This window comes from Natator depressus, chromosome 5 (assembly GCF_965152275.1).
Source record: "Natator depressus isolate rNatDep1 chromosome 5, rNatDep2.hap1, whole genome shotgun sequence".
NCBI lineage: Eukaryota > Metazoa > Chordata > Testudines > Cheloniidae > Natator > Natator depressus.
This window is the reverse complement of record NC_134238.1, coordinates 34,649,970-34,663,679: the sequence shown is the minus strand read 5'-3', so window position 1 is coordinate 34,663,679 and position 13,710 is coordinate 34,649,970. Positions and strand designations below refer to the sequence as shown.

General features: G+C 41.2%; 1 protein-coding gene across 1 annotated transcript in view; it reads right to left on the bottom strand.

Moving 5' to 3' along the window:
* IL31RA (interleukin 31 receptor A) overlaps window positions 1-13,710 on the bottom strand; it is a 71,571-nt gene that overhangs the window by 36,702 nt on the left and 21,159 nt on the right. Inside the window, 3 exon segments of the mRNA XM_074953762.1 lie at window positions 3,879-4,002; window positions 8,885-9,048; window positions 12,169-12,289. Coding sequence (XP_074809863.1) covers window positions 3,879-4,002; window positions 8,885-9,048; window positions 12,169-12,289 — 409 coding nt within the window.

Here is a 13,710-nt window from a genome sequence, read left to right as displayed (position 1 = left end):
AAATCCTTATAATTTGGTCACATTTGGCAGATTTTCATAGGAACAGCAAAAAGTCACATCCCTGACACTATCGTCATCCCTTCTGCCAAATTTTGAGTCCCTGCCCAAAGCGTGGGGACACTAGAGAATCTCAAAGAAAAGGTCACTAGAATTCTTTTAACATTGCAAAACAATTTATTTTTTCCTAACCTAGTTTTCAGAAAAGGCTGAAATGTTTTCACTGAAATTTTTCATAAAAAATAAAACAATAATAATCAGCCCAAGGCAGACAACTAACAGAAAATTTCAGCCCAAATGGTTAAAGTTTGTCAAAGTTAGGAGCAACTGAAAATAGGGTATTATGTAAAGTCTTGGGCAACCTTAGTAACAGGTGTTCCTATCAATCCTGCTTATTATATGTTTTCATTAAAATTTTCAGGAAAAAAAAATCCCAAATCTATCAACACAAAAGCTGGATTTGATGTCAAGGCTGCAAATACAAAAGAAATGGTGAAATGTCAGGACTGCTTAGAGAAAGCAGATTATTAGGTAAGAAATAATGATTGGTGTCCCTCTATACAAACCCTGAAATTAACAGCCTCAATAGCAGTATCCAGTGCTGGGAGGTGGGGGGCGGGAATTGGCCTAGATAGCCAAGAAGAAAACTGAAAGGATGGGCTGGTCAGGATGCAGGGCTGGCTCTACGTTTTTTGCTGCCCCAAGCAGGCAAAAATAAATAAATAAAACCTGACAAATACACTGCCGCTGGAGAGAACAGGAACATCAGAGGGAGCTGCTGCCAAATTGCTGCCGACAGCAAGACTCGAGCCAGAAGAGTCGCTGCTGAATTGCCGGCATGGGAAACAACGGAGAGGAGCTGCCGCTGAACTGATTGCCGCTGGAGCTGCTGCCGGAGTGCCGCCCCTTCAGCAGCGCCGCCCCAGGCACCAGCTTGCTTAGCTGGTGCCTAGAGCTGGCCCTGCATATATGGTAAATGCCAGTGTTACCCAGGGTTTTCAGAACCCACAGCAGGGCAACTGAACTGTTTCACTCCAGGGGGGTGTCAAGAATAAATCAATGGGAATACAGCGATTCCATCTGATAAAAGATTAAAGCAAGTAAGTATGCTCTATCTAAAACTCCAGTTTATTAGATTTTAGTACACAGACAGAAGCAATAGATTTAGAACATTCCAGATGTTTACCTCAACTCTGGAACGGTATTGAGTAATTAACAGCAGGTAAGCCAGGGCAGTTGCTTACCCACCAGGGAAATAAGGTGTCAGGAAAAATGTCTCTCAAGATGGCTTCAGAGAATTGCTCCAAAGTACACTGCATTAGCTAATCTTTTAAAACTAACTTTTACAAAACACACAGGTCATAATGACCCCTACTAAGTCATTACTTTTTTAAACTTTCAATAAACTTTTAATATCAGAGGAGCCGAGACTCAAGGTCTTCCAGCCACCAAGATTTTCAGTCTCACTTCTTTACTTTTCTTTCCCTCTTCCCATTCTGCTTAGCAGAAACTGCCAGTTAGTTTTGACCTTGCAACTATAAGCCTGCTTTCCAATTAACCCTTAACTATGTGGTGTTCTATTTTCTTAATTCATGGTGGCTGAATGCATATAATATAGTTGCAATTGGCTTAATTATATTCTGGGGTACACACACCCCTCAAATCCAAGGTAACACCAGCAGAAGACTTTTGCTTTTTTTCCTGTCCATTTTTTGGTAGGAGGAATTATATCCACTACACCTGGGTTGGCAGAGAGGTACGCGAAAAATGTACCTAGTATTGACCAATAATTTTTTCCTTCTTTGTACTTACAGTAAGATCCCCCTGTTATTTGCTTAAGTATGGCAGCTAATACTGAAGTTAGGCTTGTCAGCAATTTCCTGCAATTTTTTTTTTCTTCTGGTTTTAAGGACTCTATTTACTGACCTGAAATCCTATGTAATATAATGAGTGACAGAGATGACAACATCCTGCCACATCCTTGGGAGACCGTATTGAATTAAGTTTAAGTATCTTTGGAGTACATTGTATTAAATGAATTGTGTATGTATTACTGTGGGCCAGGATTGTGTGTAACTTTTCTAGAGTGGAGATGTGATAGATGTGAGGCCTGGAAGTTTAAAAGACAAGCAAAAATGGACTTTTGGGACAACAAGTGTTCAGTGGATTTCGTGGGGAATACTAAGAAATAAGTTAATGCAAATTCCTAATCTCTGATTATTCAAAAAAACAGCCTTTTGGAGCTATACCCTGAGGAGATGGTGATTGGTTGCTGTTTACTTGTTCACAGAGACTGGAAATTAAAGGCTGTAGCTGTATAAAGAATTGGCTGAACTGCCCAGAGGTAAGACAACTATGAACTTATAACCACAGAGAAAACCCAGCTGTGGGTTTTGAAGGACTGACACGTACCAAAGCCTTAGGTAGGAGTTAGGGGTGACCTTTGGTAAGGTTTTTAGTATGCATACAGGTTATTTATTGTTTTTCATGGTTTCCTCTGTAACACTTTCACCTTAAGAATAAACGTGCTTGCTTTTATAGATTGGTTTAACTTATAACTGCGAGCAATACTCTGGAGAGATAGCAAAGTGCAGATGCTAACGTTTTAGGCAGTCTGGCTTGCTCAGGATATCATAGCTTAGGAAGGGAACTGTGTCGCTTTAAAGATTGCCCAGTAAGGAGGTACTGAGATGAAGGTCTCCGTTCTAGAAAGGTGATGGCTAGAAGCCAGAAACCTAAAGCAGGTGATGGACCATGGAGGGGGAATAATGGTACAATTGCTCTGAAACTATAACTTAATCTTTCTTCTATCAGTTGTTAAAAATGATCTCTAGTGGTTTTTCAGTTTTCTCTGCTAATTCTTTACACTTATATCATTCACCTCTGCTCTTTCATTCAATTTATCGAGGAACTGTTTCACTACTCTGTCATCAATCCTTTAAACAGAATTCTCCAGACAGTCACTCTCAACTGCACTTCTCATTAAAAAAAAATTATATTATATATATAAGCTGCTGTCAATGTCTGTTGCTTCCATGTCCTCTATACAGTGGTTTCTTTACTTATTTAGTAATGATCCTACCCATTCTTATGTTTTTCTCTTAATCTCAAACTTTTTGATTACTAGAGACCGCAATATTAACAGCATAAAAACTGACTTTTGCTACACCAATGCAATTATCACTGAAGCCAAAAGAAGTTATATGTGCATATGTGAAGGCAGAATTAAGTCTATTGTATTTAATTTTCCATCCATTTGTATTTATCTAACATAAAATATTAAACATAATTGTAGATTTACCAAAGCAAGTGTAAAACGGAATACTAGGAGATTTATATTTGTACTGCATTTATCCTTGATGCCAGCAGTTTTGTTCTTTCATCATTCTACTCAAATCTGCATTTACATTGGATATGTTCATGTTCATTTCTCAGCAACCTCAATTCCAGTTTGAACAGATAGGGTTAGGGCATGGAAATATATTGTATAATGAATACCAGCAAACTGGTAATAATAAAGAAATGCATAAACACATATGAAAGACTGCAGAGGAACAATAGGCAGCACTGTTTCATTAGCTGTGCAAAGTGCTAAGAACTAGATAGTTCTGAATTCCAAATTTAGCTTTGCCATTGATTCAATGTGTGCTCTTGTCAAGCCATTTTACCCTTCTGTGTGTTTGCCTATTTTAGGATAGGATAATACTTGCCAGTCTACCTCCCGGCAGTGTTAAAGGTTAATTAGTTAATGTTTTACAGCAGCCTGAAAATGTAAAGTGCGTATTAATGCCAAGTACTGTTACTGCAAATTAAATATGTACAGTTAGTTTAGACTTCAATCATTCCAAAACTTTCTTATGAGAAAGGTATTAGATACTTACTGAATATTAACCTGAGCATATTTTGTGTTTTTAAGATAGGTAACTTTTCTTGCAGTCCATCTGTGAACACAACAGCCATCATAAAAATAAATGCAGGTAATATTTTTTGTCTTGTCTGCAGAGACTATAAAATGAAATAAAAACAAGAATTCATCTTCAGGAAAATAGCATGTTGTTATAGTACATTTAATTTTTTCTTTTAGTACTTCTAGTCTTCTGTAGATAACTTTTCTTGTCTTAAACTAATGGATTTCCTTCTTTAGTTGAACCAGCAGAACAGTTACCAAGGAAAACTCTTAGTTATGTGGTGAATGAAAACTATCAAGATAAAAAACAATCTCTGCCCAAACCTGGTATAACCAATGATGCAATGTAAACTGCAGCTGCTCTGCATCTAACTTCAGTCTAAAGTATTAAACGAACAACGTCAATTTCAGATTTGGATATTGTTGTGTAGCCAGTTCTCCAGTAGTGGGGGAGAAAAAAGAACAAACGGTTACTCACAGTCTCATAACTGTTGTTCTTTGAGATGTGTTGCTCATATCCATTCCAATTAGGTGTGTGCGTGCGACGTGCACAGTCGTTGGAAAGTTTTTCCCCTAGCAGCAGCTGTCAGCTGTGGAGCCCCCTGGAATGGTGCCTTCATGGCACTCAATATATGACCCTGCCAACCTGGTGCCTCCTCAGTTCCTTCTTGCCGGTTACTCCGACAGAGGGGAAGGCAAGCAGGTTTGGAATGGATATGAGCAACATATCTCGAAGAACAATAGTTACGAGAAGGTGAGTAACTGTTTTTTCTTCGAGTGATTGCTCATATCGATTCCAATTAGGTGACTCCCAAGCCTTACCTAGGCCGTGAGGTTGGAGTTATGGAATCACTGATTGGAGCACCGCTCTACCAAAAGTTGCATCATCTCTGGCGTGTTGGACAATGGCGTAATGAGAGGTGAATGTATGTCCCGAGGACCAAGTTGCTGACCTGCAGATTTCTTGTATCAGGACCTAGGCCAGGAACGCCGCTGATGAGACCTGAGCACTCGTGAACTGTGCCATAAGACATGGGGCTGGTATTTTGGCCAGCTCATAGAACATGCAGAGGCATGCTGTGATCCAGGAGGATATTCTTTGAGATGAGACCGGGACTCCTTTCATCTGGTCTGCCACCACTATGAACAACTGGTTTGACTTCCTGGATGGCTTAGTGCGCTCGATTTAAAAAGTTCATGCTCACTGAACATCCACGGAGTGCAGCCTCTGATCATGGCTACTGGCATGAGGCTTAGAATAAAAAACAGGCAGGAAAATGTCCTGACTAGTGTGGAAGTGTGACACAACCTTAAGAAGAAAGATTGGGTGAGGTCTGAGTTGCACCTTATCCCTGTGGAAAACCATATAAGGTGGGTCTGAGGTAAGGGCCTTTAACTCAGACACACTCCTTGCTGATGTAATGGTGACCAGAAAGGCTACCTTCCATGACAGATAGAAAAGGGAGCAAGTCACCAGCGCTTCAAATGGGGGCCCCCATTAGCCTGGACAGGACCAGGTTAAAGTCCCACATAGGGACAGGCTGTATGATCTTGGGACGTAGGTGTTCCAGACCCTTGAGGAACTGACCAACCACAGGGTTGGTGAAGATGGAGCATCTAGATGCTCCCAGGTAGAAGGCTGAGATAGCAGCAAGGTGTACCTTTATGGAGGACGCTGCCAGGCCTTGCTGTTTCAGATGCCTGACAAGGGGGTGTACGACGCTGGTCACACCAAGTAGTAAATCTTTTCCACTTTGCCAGATATGTGGCTCTAGTGGAGGGCTTCTTGCTGCTGAGTGGGCCCTCCCTTACTTGTTCTGAGCACAGAAGCTCCATGGGGTTCAGCCATGAATCTTCCAAGCCATGAGGTGGAGGGACTGCAGGTCAGGGTGACGAAGGCGACCGTGGTCTTGAGCGATCAAGTCAAGGAGGAGAGGCAACATGACTGGAGCATCCACTGACAGTTCCAGGAGTGTGGTGTACCAATGTGGTTGAGGCCACACTGATCCTACCACAATTATCTCTGCCCCATCCCTGCAGACCTTGAGTAGGACCTTGTGAGAGGGAACGGGGGAAAACACGTAGAGCAGGTGGCCTCCCTGGGATAGCAGGACTGCGTCTGGGATTGAGCCAGAGCTGTGTTTCTAGAAGGAGCAGAACACTGGGCACTTTCTGTTGCTCCCGGTGGCAAACAGATCGACCTGGGGAAACCCCCACCAGAGGCTTGGCTCGAAGGACCTGGGACCGTGGTGCCATCATGGCAATAAGATCTCTCACGGCCTCAAATGTGTCCGGGATGGATGGCAATTCCACCTCCTCAATTACCTGGCTCGGGGAGTCCAACGGCACTGGACTCGACGGTCCCCCTTGCAGGGCCGAAGTCAACAGTGCCAGCTCCAAAGTCTTTGGCCCTGGGTGCTCCTCTCTGGGACGCGCTCCATTGGCTGGCTCCAAAGGGATGAAATCTCTGAGTCGGAGATCCACTCCTCCCCTGCTGCCAGTGCTGCTTCTGCATCAGGGAACGGGATCCCTCTGGTTTCGATCCTGGGGAGCGGTGGTGCACGGGTCTCTGCCAGAGTCCTTCCATGGTGCCTTGTCTACCACTGCCGCCGGGGCGCTGCGCACTGATGAGCTCGGTGCTGGGTCTTGCCGCACCGATGTAGGTTATAGTCTGAGTGCCACCTCCATAAGGAGCTGCTTGAGGCAAAAGTCTCACTCCTTTTTTGTTCTGGGGCGAAACCCTTCACAAATCCTGCATTTGTCCGCTTGATGTGCTTCCCACAGACACTTTAAGCACGTGTTGTGGGGGTTGCCTGTTGGCATGGGCTTCTTGCAGGACTTACATGCCTAAATCCCAGGGGCTTATGCCCTGCAAGTCCCCCAAGGAGAAAGCAGTTGGGGTGGAGGGTTGGGATGTGCAGGGCTGCGGCAGCCAGAGAAAGAAGTGACTTTCCCCAGCCCCAGGGCTGCGGCTGCCGGGGAGAGACCGCCCCCTCCTCCCAGCCCCAGTTTGGGTGCTGCTTCAGTGCGGGAGAGAGGGCACATCCATTGCATTAGAAAGGTAAGACTATTGATATTAAAATATGAGTTGTGTGCTTTTATTTGTAGAACCAAAAAATGTTTTTTATTATTAAGACTTTTTTTAAATAGTACTTTTATCCAAAGCACTTTATAATAGTTAGCTAACGGTACAAACAACATTTGGAAAGGTCATTAAGTGGTCTGCCGAGACCTCAGCAATTTTCAAGTGGTCCTTGAAGAAAAAAAGTTTGAGAACCACCGTTCTAGATTAAAGAGCCCATTATCAAATTTATGTTCCCCATGTAGGTACTTATAGACTGTAAGCAAATCCCATTCATCTTTTCTTTGTTAAACTAAGCAGATTGAGTGCCCGCAGTCTTTTACTAATAAGGCATGTTTTTTAATCCTTTAATTGTTCTTATGATTCTTTTCTGAATCTTTTCCAGCTTATCAACATCCTTCTTGAATTGTGGACAACAGAACTAGAAATTGATTCCAGAAACAGTCACTCCAGTGCCAAATCCAGAGATAATATAACCTCCCTACTCCTACTTGAGATTCCCGTTTACACATCCAAGGATTATGTTAGCCCTTTTGGCCACAAAGTTGCACTCAGAGCTCATGTTCAGCTGATGCCAAATCTTTTTCAGATCACTACTTCCCAGGATAGATTTCCCCATCCTGCAAGCATGGCCTGGATTCTTTGTTCCTAGATGTAGGACTTTATATTTGGCTGTATTAAAAGCCATATTGTTTGCGTGCACACAATTACCAAGCAAACCAAATTCCTCTCTAACAGTGACCTGTTTGGAGGCTGCTATTTCTGCAACAGTCTTTGAAAGCACTAGTAAGTTTGTTGACAGACATTTCATATTAAATTGAATAGTAAAAACACTCCAATTGTCCAACAGTCACAGGTTTTATTGAATGTATGTAGCCATCCCAAAACTGATCTGGACATCAGGAAGTTGGTTTCAGAAAAGTAGTTCCAGTCTTAAATAGCACATTTTGTCTTGGGGTGGTCTTTAAAAAGATGGTGGGCAGATTTTCAGAGGTAGTGGCACCAACAGCTCCCACTGATAGGATATGCGTACACTTATAATACACGTTATTTATGAACAAAATATAACTGCTCATTAAATAGCCAGTCAAAACACAACGGTTATGGATTACTTTTAACAAACAACAATTAATATATGGACACAGTATTTGCAAGAAGTGCCTTACTGAGTATTTCTCACTAGAGCTCAGCGGAGGATGGATTTTCCATTTCACACAAGATTTTGGAATTTTAAAGTTTGGCTTCATTCTGAATTGGAAAATTTCAAAATTATTTGCAAAAGAAAATTCTGGAAATAAAAATAATTTCAGATTGACTTAAATGTTTCATTTTGACAAAAATTAAATTAATTGTTTTGTTTTGATTTTTATATAACAAACAATACAAAATTTTAAAACAATTCAAAACAAAGTTATTTCAAAATGAAAAACCAAAATTTTTTCTGCCAAAAATGTTGAAATGTGATGTTTCAATATTGTCCGAACTTTTTCTCATTTTTCTTCATCACCAAATATTGCAAAATCATGTCTATTTCGCCAAAGTATTTCAACCAAACTACATATTCCAACAGAAAATGGTTCAGTCAAAGTTTTTCCAACCAGCTCTATTCTTATCTTATCATATGTGGGTTCCTTTTAACTGTAACCTTAATTGTGAATTTCCTGCAACCTTAACTGTGAATTTCCTGCATTAGTAGTACTTGGTTTTGGGTTAACAACAACATCCCAGTAATTTTTTTTTCTTTTTTTTTGCCCTTAAGGAGCTTATCAAATATGTACTCTCAACACTGACTCCATCTTAATGTACTTTTTGTCTAGGAATATCCAGGAAATGAAGTTATTAATAACTTAATGAATCTACTCTATGGTCATCAACTATTGATATGTACATCAAATTACCTGATTTTATATCTTGCACAGAGTGAAAATCCATTTGGTCTTCAACTAAAGCATCTTCCTCTCTCACATTAATGTAGTCTCGATCAGTGAATGGATAAAATAAATAGCATACACTTTGATTTGTTTGGCAAATACCATCACAATCTGTCGCCATAAAAATGGGTCTATTACCAAAAAAAAGAGCAGAAAGAGGAAAACACTTAAAATCATTCTAAAACACAGAAAAAAAATACTTAGAGGCTATCTTCAACAACTCTTCATTAAAATTCATTTTCCATCAAGTGTATATTTTCTCTCTAGATATTTTATCTTGACAGCCACAATAAGAAACATTTTATAAAGGTACGTTTCTAATTCTTCTGCAGAATTCATTGCAGAAGTTAATGGATTACTTTACCAAAGAAGTTTTTCCATTTGTTCTGTTGTGTGTCTTCTGTATATCTATATTTTCTAAAAGTCACTAGATTTTTCATTATTTAAAACATGTTAATAATCTGCATGTTCAATACCCTCAGTCCTAACCTACTCACAATTCATAACCACATATTGTCTCAGGAGGCTTATTAGAAGACCAATTAAAATTACTTAATTACTGGACTAGACTAGACCAGGGTATCAAGACTCATTTTAGACATAGAATCATAGAAATGTAGGGCTGGAAGGGACCCCAAAACATCACTTACTCCAGTCCCCTACATTGTAGCAGGACCAAGTATACCCAGGCCATCCCTGATAGCTGTTTCTTTAACCTGTTCTTAAAAGCGTCTAATGACAGGGGTTCCACAACCTCCTTTGAAAGCTTATTCCAGTTCAAAACTGTTTTTCCTAATATCGAACCAAAATCTCCCTTGCTACAGATTAAACTGATTACTTCTTATCCTATCTTCAGCAGACATGGAGAACAACTGATCACCATCCTCTTTATAACAGCTCTTATCATATTTGAAGCCTGTTCTCAGGTGCCCCCTCAGTCTTCTTGTCTCACAACTAAACAAACCCAGTTTTTTTTAACTTTTCCTGATAGGTCAGGGTTTCTAAATCTTTTATCATTTTTGTTGCTCTTCTCTGGATTCTCTCCAACTTGTCCATATCTTTCTTAGAGTGTGGGACCCAACACTGGATACAATACAGAGTACCAATTACAGCAAGACAATTATCTCCCATATCTTAGGGCTGGTCTACACTACTGTGGTAAGTCAACCCAAGTTACACTACTTCAGTTACAGTAACTCCTCGCTTAACATTGCAGTTATGTTCCTGAAAAATGCTTCTTTAAGCGAAATGATGTTAAGCGAATCCAATTTTCCCATAAGAATTAATGTAAATAAGGGGGGAGACTATGTTCCAGGGAAATTTTTTTTGCCAGACAAAAGACTATATATACACACACATATATAAGCAGTAGAAGTTTTAAACAAACCATTTAATACTGTACACAGCAATGATGATTGTGAAGCTTGGTTGAGGTGGTGGAGTTGGAGGGTGCAATATTTCCCAGGGAATGCCTTTCTGCTAAATGATGAACTAGCACTTGGCTGAGCCCTCAAGGGTTAACACATTGTTGTTAATGTAGCCTCACACTCTACAAGGCAGCACGAATGGAAGGAGAAGACACAGCATGGCAGAGAGAGCCAGACACACACACCGTGTGTGTGTGTGTGTGTGTGTGTGTACACACACCATGTGAGAGAGAGAGAGAGAGAGAGAGAGAGAGAGAGAGATGTGCATTGCCCCTTTCAGTATGCAGACCCCAATCTAAGTACATTGCCTTTTTAAGTAAATCAGCAAACTGAGACAGCAGCTGCTGCCAGCAAGCTCCCTTTGCCTGAACCCTGTCGTGTGTCCCCTTGCTCTGTGGAGATGAGGTACAGGACCGGGGGGCAGGAGCAGGGGACACGCTGACATTAGCACCCCTCTTCCCCGCACTCCCCAAACGGCAAGCAGGAGGCTTCTGGGAGCAGCTCCAAGGCAGAGGGAAGGAGCAGCACACGGCAGTGGGGGGAAGGACAGCTGAACTGCCCAGCAACTGATAACCTGCTGGGCAGATGCCGCACAGGGAATTTAGGGGAGCTGCTTGGAGGGCTGCCGGCCTACCCTGGTTCCAGGCCCCCACCAGCTAGCTCCAACAGGCTGCTCTTCCTGCAAGGAGTGGGCAAAGCAGGTGGCTGCCAAACAACGTTATAAGGGAGCATTGCACAACTTTAAACAAGCATGTTCTCTAATTGATCAGCAACGTAACAACAAAACAACGTTAACCGGGATGATGTTAATTTAAGAGTTACTGTATGTAAATAACATAACTGAAGTCAACGTACCTTTGGTTGACTTACCGCAGTGTCTACACCATGCTGTGTTGGTGGGAGATGCTCTCCCACCAACTTCCCTTACTCTTCTCAGGAAGTGGAGTACACAAATCGATGGGAGAACACTCTCCCATTGATTTAGTGTGTCTTCACCAGACCCGCTAAATCAACACTTGCTGCATCAATCGCAGCACTGACGATCTAACAGTAAGCGTAGACATGGCCTTATATACAATACTCCTGTTAATACACCCAAGAATGATATTAGCCTTCGTCACTCTGTTGGAGTTACAATGAAGGATTATACTATGTGTTCTAACAAAATAAATACTTATAATAAATAGTGGGGTTTACATTAGTTATGCTCCAAAGTGCTACAATGTACCCTTCTTATGAGTAAGCCCACAAAAGTTCAAGGCTTGAAATTAAAGATTTGTTGGTCCTGCTTTGAGCAGGGGGTTGCACTAGATGACCTTCTGTGGTCTCTTCCAACCCTAATCTTCTATGATTCTATTACTTATTCCAAAGCATTCTTATGTGTAAGACACATTACTACAAAGTAATCAAATTTGGTGTAGCCAGACAGGATGGTAGGGAGCTTGTTTTAAGTGATTTTCAGTTGAAAGCCTTGGAGGAAAAAAATCATTTATTTATTCCCATAATAGATGCAATGACAAGGAAAGTTTCTTCACTCTACTCCACCAAGATGCCTCCACCCTGACTTTGAAGCACCACATTTAGTGTGAAAAGGTCAGTTAGGTCTCCATATACATTCAGTTCTTGATTTCTTTGGTAAGATTGCAAATAAGGATATAAATGCCAAATTATGATATGAACATCTGCCCATTAAATAGTGGATTAAAAGCATTAATTTATTTCACACAGGAGACTAAAAAGACAACAGAGTAGAACAACTTTACTCATTACAGGCCACAAGTTAAACTGGTGACCAAAAGGTGACAGCCGAAGTCCTATACTTACCGCTTTCTAACAAGAGTATATTTTGTTGTAAGGTATGTTTCTTTTCCTGGAATCCAACTGCAAGTAAATTTAACATTGTAATGGTAAATGCAGGAAATATTCCCCGGTGTGCTTGGTGGAACTATAATCAGATAAAAAAAGAGAATTAAACTCTAAGACAAAAACATATAATTGAATACTGTACAGAAATAGTATGATCTCAGCCAGTCAGAAGGCTTAGCTTCATGGCAAATTTCAGTAAATTTACAATATGCATATCCTTAAGTTGACTCACTACTGCCCTTAGAACTCAAACAAATGTTTTTACCCAAATTAATTCTCAAAAAATATATAACTAAGCATTTTGGTATAGTAAAAAAAAAGCAGGCTTGGAAGTACTTTCAGTAGCAATCTTATCTTGGGCCAATAAACACATTGACTTTCAGTCTCCAAGTTTATTTTGCTCAGGATATATATTTGTGATTCTCTCTCTAGATATAGATATACAGATATATATATTACTTGCCTCATAAATAAGATGCACCCTCAAGTTTTCTATTGTATTACAAAACCAAACCATAGAACCAGTGATAATGTGATGCAAAGGCAGGGAATTAACTCCCTGCTTAGACTTCCCACAGATGTACTGGGTTGGGGCTGAAGGCCAAATTAGCTGTTTGGAATAAAGGAAGGAAATGCCATGAAAGTTTAGTAGTCAGGGAGACAAGCAGCCAGCCTCTGAAAAGGCAGAGTTCCTACTGGTTCCTTCTTAGCGTCCCACTCCACATCCAGTAATATCACTGATTTAAGGACCTTGCATGAGCCTTTGACTTTGAGGGTTGGGGGAGTTACCTATATCATTTGTCAGCACCTCACACTAAAGAGACCGCTGATTTCCTCCATCTCCTAAAAGCTAGAATACCCCTACCCTAAAAAGGAAACCCACCATAACTTTTACAGTTGGGAGCCATCTAGGATAATATGAGACTCCAAAGATGTTTCTGTGTCAAAACCAGGCTCCCCATGAGGAGGAATGGGAGCTGAGTAGGATGAAACTAGTCTCAATGGAACAACCCAACTGAAGTACCCCTCAAACTAAAGCTGCCCTCCCCCACCCAAGGTAACAAAAATCAATGGACCTCTCCTTTGTTAAAGTGCTTGTGGCACACTGGACTTCCTGCCTTCTACTCTCCTCTCTAGTGGTGGACTTTACTGCACTGATCCTTGGATCCCAACTTTACTGACGCATTGGCCCCCTCCAGTGCTCAATTTGTAATGAAAGAGGTGCCAAGGCTCAAGCATCTATATGCTGGGGCCCAGGCAACTTTTTTACTTTCATAATTGATGCGGCAAGCCTAGAGGTGCCGGGGCTATGAACTGCCAAGCCTAGAGGTGCCATGGCTCAGCCCCAGCAAGCTCTGGCACAAATTAAGCACCTGCCCCCTCTCAGCCCTGAGCATGAATCTGTAGATCCTGCCTTAATTCATCCCCATTCACAGGAGCTTTAGACTGAAATGCATGTTTATTCAAAAGGCCATCACTTTCAGACAGCTTATACGGCAA